Genomic DNA, 21,782 nt, shown 5'->3' with positions numbered 1-21,782 from the left:
GGCCCCTGCAGCAGCAGGGGGGAGCTTTGACACCCCCCCACCCCACTTCACTCCCTGCCACCTCTGCACCCCTGGACTGCCAAACAGCCCCCCCCATCCCCAGCTCCCACTGGTCCTGCGACAGCCCTGGGGTGTGAGGCGAGCACCCCGCATGCCATGCTGCTGTCTCACATTTGTCACCTTGAGGTGAGGAAACCGCTGTGGGGCTGGGCCAGCTCCTGGGGTCCTGCATGGCAAGGGGCGCAACACTCACCACAGGCACCCACAGGAAGGTTTCTTGGGGGACCTGACACCCCGGGGACCCACTGCCCCAAGGAAACACTGGAGGCTGTGGGGTTTGCATGTTTTAATGATGGTTTAGGAGAGATGTGGATAGAGCCACCGGAGATGCACGAGCTCAGGCACCCGCCGGCCCCACACGCACATGCTGACGTGAGAGCAGCTGGGGACATGAACCAGAGCCCGGCGGGCTGCCAGCTTGGCAGCACTGTATGTACCCCACTATCCTCTCAACACCAGGGTTTTCTGGGGGCTGCCATAGTGGACACTGGTAATGAAACATGATTAGGAGCCTATGTACGGCACAGCATTGCCCTCCTGGGGGAGAGCTGCACGTGGAGAACAAGAAATGCTGGAAGCAGGGACATGCAAGCAGTCCTGAAGGGCACCGGTCACAGCAGGGCTGGGAAGCTGGGCCACCTGGATGAAGTGGCTTTTGAGCCTTTCTTAGACTTCTCCGGCATTTTCCGTGGGCTGTGGCCAGTCACCGGATTTCGGCAGGAGTACAATAGCTGTTGCATGGTAATCACAACTAACCTGGTATGAGACAAGCCACATGGGAGTTACCTGAAACCCAGAGTCCAGCGGGACCAGACCCTGCTGGAAAACGCAGCCAGAGCACCTGGGCCTGAAATCCTTCATGGCTAACATGAAGGGATACAACTAAGACCAGAGACATTCTGCAATATGGTACGTGTCTTCTGGAAACCCAGCACCATCCTTTGTGAAAGCTCAGGAAAGAGCAAGACCTTTTCTATTGACCTTTTAGCTGAAATAAGCTATAAAACATTTATTGTTGTATATTCCTAAAAAAAGAAACAAACACAAGTCTCAGAAGGGCTTGTGAGCATCACTTGCAAGGTGCACCCACAGCTGCAATGCTCAGGCCTCAACCATACACGCATCCTCTACTCCACCTTGTAGCTAATATTTTGGGCAAGACCTTAGGCACTGCGCTCCCCGACCTTCCTCATCTACCTCATGCGCTTTACCTTGGGGAGCACTTTGAAAGCAGGTGGTAAATACACACGATACCTGCTGTTTTCCTCCAGAGGCTGTTGCTTATTTCTGAAAAATTCATCAAACAAGCCAACGATTAAAGTGTCCTTAAATCACTATCTCCCCCAAGCCCAGCTGAACAGGCAGGGTATGAATAGCTGCATCACCTGCAGTCATGGCTCTGCCATCAAGTTGAAGCCCCACTTTCAGCTGAGCAGCAAACAGCCAGCTGCTGATGTGCCACAACACCACCTGGGGTGAAAAAGGGGGAAGAAAAGGTCTTGGAGTTCGGCAGAGGCTCCCGAGTCACTGCTCCTCCCAGCGGTACCAGCTGCTCCAGTGGGAGCTGCTGCTTTTGCCTGCATCCGGGAAGCTTTCTTGCCCTTATCCCACTATGTTGGCAGGAATCTCACGTTACTGTGCAATAAGGGACCGATTCATTTTTTTAATTTCCCTTTTGAGGGGAAAAGATGGATGGGTCTAGCACCCCAGAAAAAGAGCATTTCTCATTTCATTACGATGGGGAAAATTTTCTCTTCTCAGTTTGTGCTCTGCTCTCATCTGCCCTAGAGCTTGTGAGAGCCCAACGTCTCCTCTGTCACCTCAGAGCGATTGCTATTAGATCTTCCCTTTGCTGGGCAAAAAGCTGTAATTTTTAAGCTCACGTGAGCTAACGTGAAAATGCCAATGGAGACGTGGTGAACTTTGCAAAGTGTGTAACAACAGTTACAGCCTACATTTTACCTTGGAGTGTTACCACTACTCTTTACCTGGCCTGCAGTGAAATTTTGACACCTATGTGCTATCATAAGGTTAAAAAATCCAACTAGTCCTTCCCCCATGCCCCCCTCCCATCTTATCACCCAGCACTTCCTGTCTCAGGAACTGATGCATTCATGGTCCCTCTTCTGAACACCCACAAGGCCCAAATCCAGAGATGGGACCTGGCACTCGGTGTCTTGCTGGAAGTGAAGCCACCTGCCAGCACTTGCAGTGCAGGAGAACAAAGCTGCAGCCCCGTTTTCACACAGCTCCTGCTCCCTGTCACTTCTCAGCGTGCACCAGTGCACCCTGGGTCTGCCGCACCCCCTACAGATGTGGATCCACACCACGCTTCAGGGCGTTGACAACTTCAGAGGTGCTTGTGCGGCTCTTTGGGATGTGCCCTCTCTGCGATGCTTCTGCGGGGTTTTACTAAGCACTCTGTTCCCTCCTGGATTTGAGTGGCCCTGTGTGAAAGGGTGCCACTTGTGGATTCACAGCATATCGCAACGAATGTCCATCCCATGATAGCATGATCAAAATGCATCACTCCAAGGAGGCCTAGGCACTTCAGTCCTGCCTACAGAAAGGTGCTAGGATCGTCTGCTGGCATGAAGACCTCTGAAATCTCCGTTGCGAACAGAGATGAGTACGTCAAAGCGCTAGGATCTTCTCAGGGAGGCAGAAATCCCATTGCTTGATTCACTTCCCATTACACACAGGGAGCCAGAAGCTTGTAACCTCCACAATCTCGTCTTGTTTGTTTGTTTTGGGTAACAGGAACCAGTTTATTTCAGTGCCAACCATCTCTCCCTGCCAGAGGCAGCAGAACACAGCCATGAACACCCCCACAAAGCCCGCTGCTGTTACAAGTGCCACTGTGCTCTGCAAAGAGATCTAGCTTAGGAGGGGTGTGCTGGGCTCACGCTGAAAATTCAGATACACTTCACAGGGTGGGCAATATGCCAGGGATTTAGGTTATACTCAAAGTAGATGTCAGCTCTGAAATTCAGGGACCTCAAGGAATTTAACCTCCCCTCCCCTGCAAAACACCTGCCTAGCCAGCTGTGTGGCAAACCTATACACAAGGAATCTCTCTCCTGGTCTGCAAAATCTCACCCACCTTCCCCCTAGCTGGGACTGAGCTATGGACTGTGTTCAGGGCAGAAAATTGCAATATTTGTCAAATGGAGGAGAGTAAAATTGGCTGGATCAAACGGGATAAAAATCGTCTGGGTTGAAATGTTTCAGATTCAAGCCTCAAAATGCATGAAGATGAAAGCAGAGAGAAGAGCCTAAATTCACTGCAGTGTCTCAGAAGAAACTGAGGAGATTGGGTTTCTGCTACTTGAAACGCTCTTAGCACAAAAGTGATGCTAGAAATCCTACAGCCTGCTGGTGAGCCCTGAGGGGTCTCTCTACCTCTTTTAAACAGAAACCAACTGCATCAGACTGGGATGGACACTGATTCAAATCTCATTAGGAAAAGGGATAGCTATAAATAAACAAAATTGCCTTCCTTGCTTGGGTTAATTCACCGCCTGCAGTTCAGCACCCTTTTGCCAGCCGTTGCCTGGGTGTTCAGCCAACCAGCTTGGAAAATGACCTAAGGAAACGGAATTCTTGGTGTTCCTGGTTTTAGGCATCCTGCAATGCAAGAGAGCTTACTCCTTTCTACATAATAGAGCAGGAACAAAGGAAAGGAGTCACCTATTTGGAGCTGAGCTAAGGCACTAATGATGCAGTAGGTGAGGAAAGAAGAAACACAGCGGGAGGAGGACAACTTCCTAGCCACAACGTCCCAGAAGATCATTGTTCTCTTTGCTCAATTCCCTTAAAAAACCCAATGTTATCTCTATAGAAAAGGAGGAGCGAATACAGTATTATAGTATCCCTGTTGGGGTTTCATTTTAAGGTTATTTTGTTGTTCTCCCAGAGAGATTTGTTTCAGATATCAAAGTCACATGAGCTGTTTCTAAAGTGGATTTTGGTGAATGCAGGCAGAGGTATCTGAGCAGCTCTGGCTCATTGCAGCTCTTGTGGATGCCTGTTTTGTTGTTTTTCCCCATGATTTCCCAGAAAATTAGAAGCCTGTCTCATACTTTTTGGCATGATACTGAGATAAGCCACCGAACTGTGCTGACCCGCTGGGTGCAGTCTCTCCCTGTGCATGGCAGAGGCATTCCTGTTGTCATCACAGCTTGATAAAGATCGATGATGGCTGGCTCGTCTTCTGCCCAGTGTCGCTGAGGGGGAAAACGCTAGAGATGGCTACATCCACGATTCCTTGGCAGAGCTCTGCATACAGCTTTCTAAGAGATGAGAGAGAGAGAGAGAGAATCAGATGCCCAGGAAGGACAAACCAGCAGGCCCCTGACCAATTTTCACATAGACATGCATTTTCCCAGCAGGTTCTACATGATCCTGCTCCCATTACAGGTAGCTCCAGGGTGGCAAATGGGAGGAGGGTGGCATCTCTTCCATCTCCTCCCCGTCTACCCCAGCAACCATCGTCTTTTTCAACGGTGCTCCCATTCCCAATATTGCTCTCTGCCAGATGGGACCACAAAACCCATTATCTAAGTTTACTGTCAGAACAGGCTCCTGAGCTAAGGCTTCACACCCTTAGGCCCCAGACTTGAGTCACCACAAGATGCACAGGGGCAGACGACAGCTGAGCACCCCCTGTACCGACCTTCCAACTCAGAGAGTCGTGATTATCATACCAGACCCTGTTCACTTGGGGATGTGCCCCAGAGGGACTGCTCTGACGCATTCATGGTTTGATGAAATACTGCACTGGGGTGCAGCTGTGCACATCAGCTTGTGCTGTGCTTGACCAGGCACAGAGACTTCACAGGACCCTCTGGAAGTGTGGGATGTGTTTCATCACGGCACAGCTCATGCAGAGCAGGATTAAGGAGAAGAGAGACAAGGTGTTTGAGAAAGGAACTAACAATAGCTTCACTTTCTGCTGAAGGAAACACATGTATAACCTCCCTGAACATGCCAGCATGTGGGACACTTTTAGTACAAAAGCTGTCTTTACTAGGATTAACAATGTCTTTCACCCTGTGCCTTTGGGGCTATGTGACAGTAAGACACTTTTTCAGCTCCTGGGAATGTTCCTGCTTTCAGCAGCCAATTTTTGTCTCTTAAATGGGAACTGTGCGATATGGGTGCTATAAATTAAATTATAGCCCTGAAGAGGAGAAGCCACAAACATCCAAAACCTACCTCAGCTTCTTTCAATGGCTTCCAAGTGCCCATAGAGGCATGGAGCAAACAGGGCATTGATGCAACCCAAATCCACCCAGCAACAGCCAAATTCTACCCATACAGCAACACAAGGAGGTGCAAGGCAGTATTGCACCACGGTGCACACGGTGAACAGGGCATCCTGGACACAGAAAGTTCCCCAAACTCCAGCCCTGAAAAGGCTGCTGTGAACAGGCTGTCTGGTAGGTTTGACCTGTATTTTTTGTCTACTGTTACTGATGATCTAATTTAATCTACATCTCATCTAATCTAATCTACAGTTAATCTAATCAAATTCTAATGTAGTGATGTACAGCCTGTTCTGTTTTGCTGGGCTTGTATATGATACAGATGCCCATTTAGCAAAGATTTCTAGTCTCCTGCAGTTGTCTCAATCACATAAAACAGCACCTCCCGCTGCGCCTATGCAGAGATGTTCATGGCCATGGCTGTTTGGCTGTCCCAGCCTCCCTGTGGCTGGTGGAGGCTTTGATCCAATGTCTGCAGCATCCACAGTGTGCTCTGGGGTCCTGCTGCCTGCAAATTCAGTCAATCCCTTCCAGCTGCTGCCCTTAATGCTACTCATTTATCATGCGTTCTGGTAAAGACCAGCCACAAGTGGCTTCACAAGACAGACTGAGAAATCACCTGATCCCCAAAAGATTAATTCTGCAACATAACTTCAACCCAATAGTGTCAATAAAAATGAACCAAGTTATATTCAAACCCATTTGTCCAAAACCTGAGGTTAGTGCCCCATTTCACATGGGAAAGAAGCTAGGGGACACCAAACACAAAGACAGGAGCAACAAACTTATATCAACTGGCACTTAGAGCAGTGTCTGATATGGGTTAGCCTGGAAAACTCCCCTGCCATTCACTTTCTTCTACCTTTTTCACTTGTAGCTGGGACACAGCCGTGTTTTGGGTGAGGCATGTGAATGGCAGCATCGCAAGGGTATTACAGAAACTGATTACTCACTGGGCACACGCTGGGGCCCCATTTACTTCTATCAGCCAGACCTTCAGCTCCTCATCCACCATGAAGTCAAAGCCAAAGAGCTGGAAGCTCTGGTAGTGAAGATGCTTTGTGCTGATCGCAGGCTCTATACACATAAGGCAGCTTCTGTGAAGGGAAAAACAGAAACCCAAGATAAAAAGCCCTGTGGACACACCTGTCACACTACAGCTTCTGAGGGCATGTGCATAGCACAGCTAAGTGGAAGGGTCCCCTGTTGCCCTGGGACTGCCCCAAATTACAAGCTATATCCAACACATGTCATGGTAATCAGGTCCCTGCAGGTGAGATTGTGCAACCATCAAAATATATGTGGGGAGACCCCCTGAGTTAACTCCCAAAGAGCTGGAGAGCAGCATCCACCCTCACTACTGCATTAGGCAAATTGAAAAACATGATGTGCAATTAGAGCCTGGAGCAGAAGGCAGAGCCGCAAAGGGCTGCACCAGGTACCAAGGAACTGCCATCGAGAGCTCATTTGCCTCCGAGTCCCTCAAAGATCGTGTCGTGTCTTTTTGGTGTAAATAACAGCAAAGGGGTACTTGCAAAGTAAATTCCGCCATGAAGAATCACTTTGTCAAGACCTGGATTCTCTGCAGCACTGTGATGTCCGAGATGTCTCTCGAGGCACTTTCTGTGCCCAGGAGGTAGCTGGCTCTGTGTGGACTGAGTAAGATGACCTATGCCAATAAGAAGTGCTGCTGCTTGCTGATGGTGGGGGAAGCCGTGAGATCCTGCAGACTTGAGTGTGGCTTCATCTTCCCTCTTACCCCTTATACATTTTTTAACCTCAACCTCTCCCAGCCCTGTCTTTTGACCTACCCTCTTCCCTTACCAAGCGATCTCACTCCATCCTTCTCCAGCCACAGTTGGCAAAATGCATACACATTGACATATACCCTTGAGAGAACAGCACCTACGGAGGTCCCTTTTCATTGAGCAATGACATTGCGGTGTTTATGGCTTTATCTTAAATTTATGCAATTGAAACCCTTCCCTTGTCAGTCTGTCTGCTTCCCCAGCTGTGTCCATACACATTCCCTGTCACTGAAAGGTTATACTCCCCTATGCAACAGGCAGCTGGCTACCTTATTATGTGTTTGATTTGCACTAAGATGCTATTCTCAAGCGTTGTGTTGAGGGCATCCATCAGATACTGGTTGAACTCCTCAAAGAACATTTCATTCCCTTCCTCATACCGCCCGTAGTTTTTGGAATATTCCTTCTGAATGCAGTGATTGGTCAAGTGGCAGGTTTTGTCCTGGAAATTAGCACTGTTATATGGTTCGGAAGAGGTCCGCAGGACACCCTCTCTGTAGAGGTAGATATTATATTGATGATCCACAAGAACCCAGCTCCTGGGGGGCGAGAGAACAAACCCTAGTCTCAGTGGCTTAAAAAGAAACAGCACAAAAATTAAAACTGGTATTATTACAAAAGCAGAAAAGGTTACCTGATGTCAAACTTGCGATGCCCTGGCTCTAAAAGCAGAGGCTTCTCCAGGTATTTCTGAATCACGTGCACTTGTCCCTGCTCATCGATGAAGTCCAGGAGCTCTGCAGCCTCTGAAGAAATCAGGATCCCTTCCCCTAGCACAGAAAGACAAAGACAAAATTAAGTAGAGGATCCTCCTACCTTTGCTGGAGCTTTTTCAGGGCCCAAGTGGACCATGGCTCATTTGCCCAAAAAGCCAGGTGACATGCAAGAACCCATGGCCCCAGGGCTGATCGGTGCCATGTTCACTCAGTGTCAGGCAGTGAATCTGCAGAAGGATCTCCCCGTTACCACGCCACAGGGCGTCTGGCTCCCCAGTAACCGGAGCTAATGCAAATGGGAACCAAGGGTACGTGAGATGGCATGGCCTGGCGGGGGCTCATCTGCAAGGGGGTGGCTATTCAGTTGGGGGGATGCACAGCAGACAGCGACCTTGGCAAGCAGTGAGGCAGCTGCTTGGTTCAGAGGATTTTGTTTCCTTTTCCAGCATTTTTTTCCAGCTGGGCTTGGCAGGGGGATGGTGCATGTGTTCAGCACTTGTTGAATTTTGTTTTGTTTTTCCCTGGTTTTCAGCAGTTTGGAGAACAGGCCTTTTGGCAGTTTGTTTGTGAGAGTTTTCTTTTTTTTATTTGGGGAAGGAGGTTTGTGGGTTTTTATCCTAGACTCAGACTTTCTCCCCTTGCTTGGCTTCTCTGGCTGCAAGAGGCAGTCATACATGCACACCCACACAGCGTTGCCCTGCTCACTGAGTTCATTTAAGTTACTATTAAAATCATTGCTGAATTAGGAAAAGAACTATTTCTAAATGTTCATCCATGTAGTCAGTGTTTTCCCCTGCTGCGGAAGCTCTTCATTAAAGAAGCTGGATGTGCCTTTTAAATACTGCCACATTTTGGCTGAAGCTGTCACTGTTCATTTCTTGCAAGAGTCCAGATATGAAATCACTGTTGCAGAGCAATGAAGAGAGAACATATGCCTTCCGGGATTTGATAAAGGGATGGCATGGTGCCACATGAGGGATAAACCAGCTCAGGTAAAATTATCTAACACTTCTCCGGCACTATGTCCAGTCTTCAGGCATTTAGTTAACTTCTTGGACTAAAGCTGATGACTTAGTCTTAATTTTGTGCTGAGTGTTTTGGAGGAAATACCGAGTGAAAAGAAACAAACACTCTTCAAGGTGGTGTTGGGGGGAGAACACAGGTTTGGAGCACAGGCAGGGTTTGACAGGATCACCCCATGAAAAATGCTCCTAGCTGTGACTTCTGAAGGTCACTGTTGACGCAGCCCTGCAGGTACTTTCACTGCTTCATGCTTTGCATACCTGTGAGTCACAGCTTTCCAGCCCTATTGACCCCCTACCCATCCTAGCGTCCTCCACTGAAAGGAAGTCCTTTCATCAAAGTTTCTTTTTCACCCATGTTTTTGTGGGGGACAAGATTTTTAGTCCCCTGATCACTGCAGAGCAAGGCAGAAACTTGCATTGGTACAACCACAGGCTGTGCACTGCAGAAAGGAGGGAAAACATCATCACTGTAAGCCAGCAAAGCCCCTGCAGTGGGAAGATCAGCAGGCACCCGTTCTGCAGTGGACAGACGGTGAATCAAGGGTGAGGTTAGCTTAACTGTGTACCTAGTTAGCAACCCAGTGAGGGAGCAAAGCAGCTTATGTGGGGCAGCTGTCTCTTCTCTCAAAGAAAACACCAAACCCTCTAGCCACAGTTGAAAAATCTCTCAATTTTTAAGTCAGGACACCCTAAACCTTTAATTTTCCTTTTACTGATGGACAACCAAGCTTCCACTAGACCTATCCTGAGTCAGGGGCTGTGCCTGAGCTTGATCTGCCTCGGCAATTAATGTCGACAAGCTTTCTTCTTCACCAGAAGTAATCCCCAGACATTTAAAACTTCCCTCTAGAAGATTAACATGAGGCTCTGCTTTCCACTTTAATTCCCAGCTTGAGTTCTGCAGCACACTGATGAATATGAAAAGTTACTCTGCTTTAATGCAAAAAAGGTGGGATCACACTTGAATAAAGTACGTGGAGAGTTTAAACCTCCCCATCCTGCAATGAACCACAGCAATGGCCTTTTCAGTTGCCCAGACTGATTCTCTGCCAGACAGTTATACCACACAGAAACGCATTCCCTCACTGGCATAATGAAAGGACTCATCTCCCCTTCTTCCCTGATGAAAATAAGCATACTCTTCTGATGCTTCTTGGTAACACAGCCAAGAAAGCAGAGCAGTGAAGGAAGCCAGCACAAAGGACAGTTTTATCATGCAGCCTCCCTTGCAGCCACCTCTGGCTTTCACATTCTCTGGTGATTTTTGTAAGACTGCATCAAAGTGACTCTGCAAATGTGAGTAATACATGTGGGTTTGTTCCCTTTGAAAAAAACAGGTCTTTCCTCAGGTTGGGCTCTGCACACACAGCAAGGCCAGTTTTCATAAAGCCATTCTGATAACGTGCCCATGATACTGCTGTAACTGACAGACAGCACATAGTTACCAAAGCATTACATTTATAGCTGTGTCCAGCTATCTTGTCTAATAGCTCATATTTCTGTAGAGTGGGCGATGCAATGACCCTGGAACAAGGAAGGACACATTATCACTTAGGTATCTATTGCCTTATTCAAATTAAAAGGACATACAGACATTGCATTGCTTGTCTTTGCTCTGGCACCTTCCACTGAGGCTTGGATGTAATTTCGATGCACTGAGCTTGCGGCTGCTCAGCCAGTCTCTCAGTGTGACCATGGGTAGGCCATTGGCATCAGGGCATCTGGGTTTGGTTGAAAGACAAGCAGCAGTATTTCTGCCCAGGTGAAACAAGGCTTAGCTGCAGCATGGAGAGCTGGGCTCCTTGCCCTTGAAGGCTGCTGTCCTGCCTGCTGCCTTCCTCCCCATATCCTGTTCTGCTCCCTGTTATCTCCTGCTCTCCACATTCCCCTCGCCTGCTGATCCCTGCTGCCTTCTTCCTGCAGCAAACTTTCCCATATTTTGAGGTGCATGTGTAGAAAAGTGGAGGTCCTTTCACTGCCATCCATGTCCTAGGTAGCATGTGCATGTTACAATGCTTGTCAGGAGCCCCATGCCACCAAGCAGACAAAGGAGAGCCCTGTGCTGGCTTGACTGGCATGGAGTTGGTAGGTGAAGCCCTTCACAGACAGGCTAGATATCAGCTGGGCTCAGCCAAACCCCGGGACTCTACCGATCAAGTAAAGAGTAAGGATTAACAAGAAGGTGGCTCATTTTTCTGGAGAATGAACCTTTGGCACCAGCTGAGGACTTGGCGATCCACACATTGCCTTCTTTGCCTTCCCTCCGCCTGTTGTAAGCTGCCAAGAAGACTTCCCGCTCATCTGTCCTTGTGTTGTTTATGAGATGGCGAATTCCATTCTGTGCTGGAGCCACGGGGGTCTTCAAGTTTGTTGGGTAGATCACATACGACTCGGGGAACCACGTGCAGGACTCCGATAGTTCAGGGCTTGTCTTGATTAGCCTGGGTGAAGAGAGACAGGCTGTTAATCTCCAGAGTGTCCCCACCTGCGTGGACATAATTTAATAAGTACAAATGATCATTAACTGGGCTCTTTCACTTGGTGATGAATAGCAGCTTACAAATAGTCTGTGTTAAATTATTATATTTTCCTTAGACCCTTGAAATTAGGGTTTTCCTAAAGATATCATAGCAGTCACAACCTGCAGCCAAGCACTGCTCTTTGAACCAGACCTGCATGCTTCCATTAAACGTTTTGTAGATACTATGGATATCGTGAAACAATCAGTAGAGAAGTTTCCACATAAATAGAGCTTGCGGTGCTTTCCCTGTATCATCCCTGCACAAGGGAACTGAGGAGGTGTATTTGCTAACACGGAAGAGTGCAGGAAGGGTGCTGTGATCACAATAGGCAAAAGGGAAGCCAGAGCAGTAATGTTCTCTGTGCTGGTGCTTAGCTCTTGATCCCATCCCCACTGAGATCTGACCAGGTGTCCCAGTTGTGGATTAAGACCACTGGGAACCCACTTGTCCTGGTTTCAGCTGAGATAGAGTTAATTTTCTTTATAGTGGCTGGTATGGGGCTATGTTTTGGATTTGTGCTGAAAACAGTGTTGATAATACAGAGATGTTTTAGTTGTTGCTGCACTAGTCAAGGACTTTTCAGCTTCCCGTGCTCTGCCAGGTGCAGAAGAAGCTGGGAGGGGACACAGCCAGGATAGTTGATCCAAACTGACCAAAGGGCTATTCCATACCACACGATGTCATGCTCAGTATATAAAGCTGGGGAAGAAGAAGGAAGGGGGGGGACATTTGGAGTGATGGCGTTTGTCTTCCCAAGTAACCACTACGCGTGATGGAGCCCTGCTTTCCTGGAGATGGCTGAACACCTGCCTGCCCATGGGAAGTAGCGAAGGAATTCCTCGCTTTGCTTTGCTTGCGTGCGCGGCTTTTGCTTTACCTATTACACTGTCTATCTCAACCCATGAGTTTTCTCACTTTTACTCTTCTGATTCTCTCCCCCATCCCACTGCGGGGGGAGTGAGTGAGCGGCTGCGTGGTGCTTAGTTGCCAGCTGGGGCTAAACCACGACACCACTGAAAGCAAGGACACAGTTACACCTTTCATGTCCCAAGGTGTCTGGGATCCCCCTCACATCATACAGTCTCCAATCTCTCTGGCATATCTCTCCTACCAGTAATGTCTAGAGATGCCAGCAAACTCCTGTTAGCGGATCCCAGGGCTGTTTTCTTTCAGAGTCAAGGGAGCCGCCTGCCTCTTTGAATGCTCAGTTAAGGCCAAGTGCTTTGCTTAAGGCCAAAAGCAGAGCTCATGACTTGCTGACTCTCTATGTGCATTTGTGCCTCTCTGTTGAAATGGCAGTCAGTCAGTGACGCCCTGGGAGCCCTGAGGAATGTCATTTGTGGTCCCCTGGGCTCATAAGTAGCTTGATGTACAGTTGACCCCACAATTAGAAAGGTCAGCCAAGCTTTAGGAGAAAAAAACTGGTGTGCAAGCACTTTCAGCACTGCCTCTAGACCATGGGCCGCAGAGAAATCCAGCTGGGGGGCACCGTGAGCGCTTGTTTAAAAAATACTCTGCTAGTTCCTGACAAACACCATCACCTCTGTAAAGAAAGCAATTGGGACCAGGTTCTTTGCAGGGGAAGGAGAGGCCTCGGATCAGCACACAGAGCCTGCAGGACTGCATCAGCAAGAGGAAGCACAGACACTAACGTGGAATCAAATGCTTGAAGGAGACCAAGAGCTCTGACATGAAGATGCCCTAATGGCTGCAGAGTTTGCACAGGGATGAGGGTTATCTACAGTGAAAGCTCATCCACATTTCCCCAGGAGACCCTGGCACAGCTGGTCATGCAGAAATAACTCCCAGAGCTCTTCCTGGAGATGTCTCCAAGCATTTGTTTGACCAACAAATCTAATTAGCTAAAGGCATATTAGTGTCTCATCTCTGTATGAAACAGAGAATAAAAGGAGTAGGTTTTAATTAAATGTCTACAAGGAGCAGATACGTGGGTTTTTTTCTTTTGATTTGGCTCTAATCTGATTCAATACACTCCATGGTTTCAAGTAGATGTAATTCAGTGGAAATGCCATTTCCCCTGAAGTTACAAAGAGGTCTTTGTGCACACAGATAACTCTAGAGACCAGCACAGGAGTCAGAAGACAGCACATGCTAGGACACTCCCAGGGCAGCTGTTCTGTGAAATACCCTCTGCACAGGTTCAACACGCGACAATGGTTAGAAGAAAACTTTCTGTCAATCCCATGTAACATTTCAGTGAATTTCTTACTTCACCAGAGATGCTTTGCGGCACAGCTTGTCTGCTCCCCTGTAGTAATTCACCAGCTGCACAAGACCAGGTTCATGGCCTAAAAAGGGGAAACAAAGAGGTCAGACAAACTTTGCAGTTAGTGAAGGAAAAACACCTGCTCAGTGCAAAGGGCTTGTGCAGCAGGGAAGAGAAAGGAGGCTGTCTCCTTGCCCTGCATCACAGAAACAGGCTCAAGCTGGTACTGGCTCCTGTGGTTTCTTTCTTTTAGTTATGAAAAACCATGCATTTACCCAAGTCTGTTTTGAATCTGACACTTCCATTTTCCAAAGGAAAATAATAATTTCCTAATTCATACTGGGAACTGGCAGCACCACTCAAAAATGTTCTCCCTTTGCTGGTGGCAGTTTTTAAGAGCCAGGATTTCAGTTACTCTTAAATGCAGTAGGAGGATGCAGGCAAGGACACCATGATATAAAGATCACAGCTTAGGAAAGGGCCTTGTTTCTTTGTCACGTACAGCAGGATTCTCTGTCGGACCTGGTATCACAAAACACTGGGAAAAGTTAAAAGATTTGGAGTCTTGCTTCCCTCTGGCAGTTTGCAGCAAGCACCCTTAGATAGCTGGGGTGGGAAGGGACCTCTGGGGGGTCTCTTCTCCAAGCTCTTATTCGGTCAAAGTCTGAGTAGCTCTAAGGATAAAGATCCTACTACTTCTACAGGTCCTTGTCCCAGTGCTTGACTGCCATCCTGCGTCCCCGTGACTACCCTCATGGCCCCTGCTGAAGTCACTCCAGGGTATCCACGCCTTTCTTGTACTGGAAAGACCCAAACTGGTCCCAGTACCCATGTGGCCAGAGTGCCAAATAAATGGGTACCTCCTTCTCAATACTGGACTTCACAGCCTGCCTTCCTTCACCTTCTCACACTACACAAACACTTGTGCTCAGCTGGAAGCTCTCTGGGGGGACAGGATGGTAGCAGTTGTCCCAAGGGTAACAAATCTGGGAAACACCACGCAGCCTCTCCTACACAACCAGTACAGCCAAACATGGATGTGCAAGAGGCAAGTGATGCCTGGAGCAACACCTGGGTCACCGGTGACAACAACTGACAAGAGCATCGATATGGAAAACATGATGGAAAACTGCTCTGGTTTGAAATGACCTAGGACCAGGGGGATCCCCCAGGCGTGGCAGTTACTTACATCTTCACCTTCTGTTTTCAAAAAAATGCTTGTGGGAGTGATTTAGACCCTGAAAAAGGATTCAGAGCTTTAGTCATCCTCCTTAGTGTTTGCCTGGGAAAAAAGGCCTGGAGCAAACATTACCTTAAAGACCAGGCAGCTGCGAGATCACAGAGAGTGAATATCTATTTCAACTCCAAAGTCATGGCCCTGACCTGTGTCACTATTTTATTCACAAATCTTTAAATACAAGATAGCTGAAAACCATCTTCCAGAAAAGATCTGTAACTTCAGGCACTTCAGTGTGTAGTGAGCACTGCCAGGCACTAATTTACTGAAAGAAATTAGTAAAAAATGTCAAATTTCCTTCTGTTTCCAGTTTATCGGTTTTGCTTGGTTCCTGGAGGAACTGAGGTCCACAAGGAGATCCCACCACTCTGGGTGGGCTCTGCCCCACAGTGGTCAGTCCACCTTGTCACCAGTGACGGAGGAATGGGGCTGGTGAAAGGAGGAGGGCGGAAGTGGCTGAAACCTGCTTTGAAACCACTGCTGTTGGATAACTGACTTGCTGGGAGGCACATCCTCATTGGTTTCCTGAGCATCTCCACGGAGCAGTGGGCTGCGATGCGCAGTCTGGTGATCAGCAAGGAGTGACCATGAGGCAGGAAGGTGAATGGGTTCTCGGGCATGTTGTGAGGTCTGCACCATGCACTTAGCAGGGATAAAAAGCTGCCAAGGCACTGAGCAAACTGGCGATCCTCCCGTGGCTGGCAGGGCGTAGTCCAGCATCCTCTGCTCCATGAGGCCTCTGCAGCCTCCTTCTCCTTTCCCTCCCCTTAGCACAGACTGCTTTTCCATTAGCTACAGACTTAGATGCAGGCACTCACAGCTTAAGGGCACGCTGCCCCAAGAATTAGGGTATCAGTGACAGCAACAGAAGTCCCTGCAGCTGGACAGAAGCAGTGGTGCATGCTGAGAGCCCCCACTTCTACCCCTCTCCCATGTCAAATGATCTAGCTTAGCCCCCGAGTAACACAAATCCGTATAGTTCCCTGAATTAACCTCTGCTTCCACTGAGTAGAGCCTTTAGGAAAACCAAACCAAGGCAGCTTTGATGCAACAAAGCTCAGGAGGACAGCTTTAGTAAGATGTACCAGAGAAGACACGGCTTTTTGGAAGATGTACCAAAATAACCATGTTATTTTTGGTCTGAATCTACTGATTTCAGGCAACCAGCTCCTGCTATAGGAGGATGGGTTAAAAAAGCCAGTGCCAAAGCATGATCCCTCTCCATAAGTCATAGATGTGTCTTGGCTGTGAGAAATGGTTTGAATTTTGGGGCATCCCATGGCAACACGTGCTGAAGGGCTCGCTGAAGCCCTTTCATCACCCTAGGGCTCTTTTCGAGGATGGAAGGGGTTAGTAAGAGATGGCCACGAGCCCACCATGGCTGGACATGCTGTGCAGGCCTGCTCAACATCAACGAATGGTACTCGTTCTGCAATGAAGCCCGATGCTCACAGGCCCTGCCTGCTGGGCACATTAAAGCACAAGTCTGCTTGCTGTGCCTGGCTACAGCATGTGTGAGCATCCTTGCTGCTTAAGCCTCTCCCGGTGTTTCCCTGCCTGCTGCAGACACCCCGACGCTGGGAAGTGACCAGATGGCATCGCCAGGTGATGGGGACTTTCCACTCACAAAACACATGTGGAGACAAGGGTAGAGGTGCTGGAGCTGGTGACTTGCAAATCTGAAATAGCAGTCAGTGCTGGGCCTCAACTGCAAGAAAGGGGCTGCGAAAGCCATCCTACCCCAGAGCTGCTGGGGCGAGGGGGCTCCTCCTGCTCCAATGCTTCTGCAGCCAGAAGCAGTGCTGCAAAATTGCCCCAGGAAGGGAGAAACCAGGGCCAATGGCAGGGAGGAAGGCCAGGAGCGTCCCGCCAGCCATCAGATGCAGACTCGGGGGGACCGCAGGAGGGAAACACACTGCTCTGCTGGGATTTGCAGTGTTCTCGTCCCACACCTGCTCTGACAGGCCTGGTGACAGGAGCCAGCACAGCAGCTGGCATTGTGCAGAGAGACCTGCCAGTCTTGTGGCTCCTGCCAGCTCGCCCTCAGCTGTGGGCAATGACAGTGCATCTCTGCTACCCACCGCGCCCTACAATGATGCCAGTGCCTGGCTTAGCTCTCCCCGTTCGCGGGCAGTGCACAGCACTCTCCCTCCCTGCTCCTGGGCTCTTCCCCATCCAGCAGGGCAGACGGGTGCCTGTGCTGACAGCCCTGCCTGCCACGGGAGAAGCAGTGCACGCGCAGCAGGCAGGGGCCAAGCCTGCACAGGGAAGCTCCTGGGGCCCTGCATGTTGGCAGTGTGACAGAGGGGATCAGACAGCAGGGGAAAACGGGTTGGGGGGTGGCCTGGCCCTACACACACACAGGGCCTCTGGAATAACCCACACCCTGCTCCAAGCCGGGACTAGATGTGCTGTCACCCCCACCAAGCCCCTGCAGAGGTACCTCCCCAAGAGCCTCAGCTCCGGGGCGAGGCTTTGAGCGTGCCTGGCTCAGACCTGCTCCCCCACCTGTCCCAAACTGCAGAAACACCCCCGTAACATATAAGCTCAGCACTGCAACGTCCCTGCCCTGCGCCAGGCAGGGGAATGCCACTGGCACCACCCAGTTCCCCACAAACCCACACTGGGTGACTGAAGCCCCCTGCAATGGGGAAAACGGCCCCAAGTGGGTGGCTGCAGGACAAGACAGGCAGGCTGGGAGGTGGGGGCTGCACTCGGGGGCGCAGGGACCCTGAGGGTCTGCGACACGTAAGAGTGGGGTCCCCGGGTGCCCTCCGCCCCACCCCACTGCTGCGCCCCAAGCTCCCAAGCTGGTCTGGGTGTTTTGGGGGGCACCGGCGAAACCACCCCCCGGGAGCTTGGGAGGGGGATCCTTCGAGCCCTGGCTGGTGGCAGCAGTCCCCGGCAGGGACAGCCGGTCCCCGGGCCGGGTTCTGCAGAGAGCCCTGCCGGGGGCCGGGAAGCGGCTGCACGGAGCCCCCCGGTCCCCGCCCTTTGTTCTGGGCGACGCAGGCCGGGGCGGCCGCCGGGCCCCTGTAACAGGGAGCCCAGACACGGCCAGCTGTCGCTGCCAGCGCGAGGCCCGGTGACAGGGGCCCGCGGGCGCTCCCTCCCAAACTGCGGGGGACTCTCCCGGGCACGCCCTGCCCGCAGCCCCCGTGTCCGCAAGGGCGACGGGAGGCCGCGACGAGCCGCGGGGGACCCCACCCTGCGGCGGGGGACCCCGGTAGGCTCGCCGAGGCGGGAAGGTCACAACCGCAGCCCGGCTCCCGGGCTGCAGGGGGGCGTGGGGGGGGCCGGGCCCTGCTGGCGGCGGGGGGCGGCCGGGGGAGACCCTTACCCAGCCTGCCGAAGGGGAGCCGGTTCCTCTCGCCCAGCATCAGGTTGAAGCGGGGGTTGTCCCTCCGGAGGCGCCGCCACTGCCCGCTGGCCAGCAGCAGCCGGCTCACCTCGGCGTACACGCTGCTGCCCTCGTCCCGCACGACGAACGTGTACATGGCGGCGGGGAGGGGGGACACCCCACCCTACCCCCGGCGGCCCGAGGGACGCCCCAGGCCCATGGGGCCCCACCGCAGCCCAGGCAGGGCCCTGCGCGGCCGCCGCCGCCCGACCCGGCTCCGCATGGCCAGAGCCGCCGCCCGCCCGAGGCTGCCCGGGGCGGAGGGGGGGGAGGGGCTGACCCGGAAGCAGAGCCGCCCTCCTCCCTCCCCCGCGCGCGCTGGAAAAGCGGTGACGTCACGGAGGCCGCGCGGGGGGCGGGGTTGTGGCGCCCTCCCCGTGCCCGGGCAAGGCCACGGCGGGCGGGAAGTGGCTTCTGCGCCTCGGGCGCTCTGTCGGCCCCGGCCCCGGCCCCGGCCCCGGCCCCGGCCCAACGTCGCTGCTCCCCGGCGTGCCGCCGGCCGGGGGTCGCCCCTGTCGCCCGGCTGTGGCCGCGCGCGCACGGCTGGCCGCGGGGGCCCGCACAGGCTCTGTACGGGCAGCGCCGCCGCCCACCCCGCTCCCCTCGCTGCCCCTCCGGCGCTCTGCCCCCTTGGGGTGCGCACCCCCGCCCGCACGGTGCGGGCCCCCGCGTCTGCCCAGCAGCAGCGCCTGGGTGCCAGCCCGCGCACACGTGCCCCGAGGCCGCGGCCCCGCTCCGGGTGCTGCTGCGGGCCACGGGCACAGGCAGGTGGTGGTCGGCCTGCGGGCCCCGCAGCCTTGCAGGGCTGGTGGAACGCTGGGCTTGGTCTCGCCGGCCCAGACGCAGGCCCGAACCAATGCCTGGTCCGGCCGGGCCCTGGCAAGGGACCGCAGGCAGCCTTGCACACCCGGGCGGGCTGCCGTCGTCATGCCGCGGGCACGGACCTCTGAGACCTGGGGAGGTCAGCTAGCATGCGGAGGGCAGGCAGCCATCCAGCGGGACCCAGACAGGCTGGGGACAATAGGAAACCCATGAAATTCATGATGAAGGGGAAGGACAGCAATGGCAGAGCTGGAGGGGCTCTGCGAGGAAGGCTCTGGGGGCCTGGCGGGCACAGCCCTGAGCCCTCGGGGCAGTGAGGGCCCTACGAACAGGGGCACAGCCGGGAGGTGGAGGAAGGGGCTGTTCCCCCCAGCTCAGTGCTCCTCAGACCGCATCTAGGTACTGTGTCCAGTTCGAGAAGGATGCTGATAAACCAGAGTGATAAACTGCTGCCGAAGGAGGGCAGCAAGCGAGGAAAGGGCCAGGTTGCCTCCCCCTCCGCTCTGCCCCCTCAGATCTCCGTTGTCCATGTCCGGGAGTGGTGCAGTGCTCTGAGCCACGCGACACTGGGCCTGGAGAGCCAACAGACCTTCTCCTTTGTTAACCTGTTTGACTCTTCAAACCACATTTGTCTTGATATCTTTTAGTTTTCCTAAAGATGCGTTCTTATTTTCTCATGCATTGTTACCTAGTTTGGTTTTGTTGTTTGTGAAAAGGTCTTTTTGTTTGTAACATCACTTCTGTCCTCCTTGTAAACAATTCTGCAGCAGGCTAAAGACATGTTATCTCACAAATTCAGAACCTGGAAATCAGATTCTCCCCCCTCCCCCATCAGGTTTGTCTTAACAAACCTATCAGTAATGAAAAGTGTGAGTTCTTGAGTTGATTAATGTCCTGTTTTTCCTGCACACACTGTATGAGGAATGACATCATCATTGCATACTTATGTTGGTTGCTATAAATCACGATGTATTTCCAACAAATCAAGAACATTTTGCTGAAGGAAACTCAGATGTGTGGTAGATTGGTCATGACCTGCACACTGATGTTACTGCCTTTCATCTTTGACAGCACAAGGTGTTATGTGATTCATGGACAGAAAAAATTAGTTTAAAAAATGGCTGCTATCTCATTTTCTCCTGCTAAATTGTTCAAAATGTTTTTAATGAAATGCTTTTCACCTTGAAAGAATTATGGACAGGGACAACAATTAGTGTTTCTAAGCTGGTATAATAAAACACCGATTTTATTAATAGCCTAAGGAAAATACAGAACATGTAACTGTAGGCCAAATGGATGATAACAACCTTCAAATGAAAAAGACCTGTCAGATTATTTTTTATGAACTTTGACAGAATGCCAAAGTGGAGGTTGTTAAAATGGGACGCTATTGTGTATTCTATTTGTTACTGGGATGAAACTTGGGAAACTGAATTTAGTCTTTTTGAAGCTATAAGTTTTTCCTGAATATAAATCAGGAACAATCACAGCTTAAAATACCTCCCCCAGAAAAAGAAAAGAGTTTTAAAGCAATATTGTCTCAACCCCACCATGTAGAAGTGAGCCACGGTAATTTTTTGGTGCACACCTTGGTCTGTGAGGAAAAGCCTGTGGGTACGCTCCTGCGTGGGCAGAGTGGGAATGGAAACTGTCAGCCCTCAACCCCATTAATCTGGGACCCCATCTGTTGTCCTTTTGACAAGACTAAAGAGATGGGGAAGAAATCAAGACATTAAATCTCACCTTTCTCCTCCTCTGGAGCAAAATTTTACCTTATTTATTGAAAGTTTTCCTGGACTGGCACTTGCCAGGTTGTGACAAAGTGAATTGCACAGCTTCTCTTGCCCCCTGTCCTGGATGGCTCAGAAGAAAGTGCTGCAGCATTAGCCTGCTCAGGCTCCTCTGCTGGCAAAGGACAAATGTCCTTTCCAGCTCTCCGATGGCAGCTATCAGGATGGCCAAAATAAGGCGAGGCTGTACTGCTCTCAGGTCAGAAACCGATGACAGCGCTACAAATATAATTTATTATACTCACAGGCATATAGAGAAGATGTGAAAACTCCTGCAATTACTAAATGTGAACTAGTGAGAGATACCAGGCTTGTCCGAACCCAGAAATTTCTACTAATTTCTACTCTTTGGCACAGTTTGCATGCTGCCTCATGGCACAAGCACCTTGCAGTATCTCCGCCCTGTATTTGCTGTAGGTGGGGGAACGCCCTGAAAAGGTGCCTGAGCAACTGCTTTGTGCATGGCACTTTTGAAGGTGTATTATGCTCTCTTATTAATGTTAGCATGTTGTGGCTAGGTGATTATCAGCTCCAGTCTGCCGCTGATGAACCCAAGGCGGTGCACAGGGAGATGCTCTTTTCCTAGGGATTTGGCAGGTTATTTGACCCCATCTTTCAGACAGAAATAATACGCAAAATTGTCTCAGCCTTAGGGTGGTTCTGAGGAGTTTGCTTTCCTTCTGTTGCCTTAAAGCAAAAAGGTGATGTATAAAATTTTGCCAGGCAGCTTATTTCTACTAGGAGGCGCTCTTTGACCTGGGATTGGATGGGCCTCTGCACCCCCTTTCAGATGCATCCTCTGCGGTACCCTCACACTGCTGTGCGTGGCTTAGCTTAAACGCCTCACAGCCTAGGGAATCACCGGGCACCAGGAACTCAGATGCTGAGGCCATTCCCTCTTCCCAATT

At 51.1% G+C, this 21,782-nt stretch overlaps 1 protein-coding gene across 1 annotated transcript; it reads right to left on the bottom strand.

Moving 5' to 3' along the window:
- Positions 1 to 331: 331 nt before the first annotated feature.
- TTL (tubulin tyrosine ligase) lies at positions 332 to 18,547 on the bottom strand. The gene is made up of 7 exons (XM_072857155.1): positions 18,203 to 18,547; positions 13,629 to 13,707; positions 11,085 to 11,317; positions 7,770 to 7,905; positions 7,405 to 7,674; positions 6,281 to 6,424; positions 332 to 4,352 (listed from the first exon to the last, which is right to left on the bottom strand). Exons 1-7 carry the CDS (start codon positions 18,357 to 18,359, stop codon positions 4,235 to 4,237), a joined length of 1,137 nt encoding a protein of 378 aa, XP_072713256.1. The 5' UTR covers positions 18,360 to 18,547; the 3' UTR covers positions 332 to 4,234.
- Positions 18,548 to 21,782: the final 3,235 nt, after the last annotated feature.

This window comes from Ciconia boyciana, chromosome 3, assembly GCF_034638445.1.
Source record: "Ciconia boyciana chromosome 3, ASM3463844v1, whole genome shotgun sequence".
NCBI classification, from domain to species: domain Eukaryota; kingdom Metazoa; phylum Chordata; class Aves; order Ciconiiformes; family Ciconiidae; genus Ciconia; species Ciconia boyciana.
The sequence above is the reverse complement of the archived record's forward strand: the minus strand, read 5'-3'. Positions and strand labels throughout refer to the sequence as shown.

Coding starts and splice junctions, on each gene's coding strand:
- TTL (XM_072857155.1), bottom strand. CDS start 18,359: ATGTACACGTTCGTCGTGCGGGACGAGGGCAGCAGCGTGTACGCCGAG. Junction 11,318..13,628: donor CGCAAAGCATCTCTGGTGAA/GTAAGAAATTCA, acceptor CTCTTCACCCAG/GCTAATCAAGACAAGCCCTG. Junction 4,353..6,280: donor GGGGCCCCAGCGTGTGCCCA/GTGAGTAATCAG, acceptor CTCATCTCTTAG/AAAGCTGTATGCAGAGCTCT.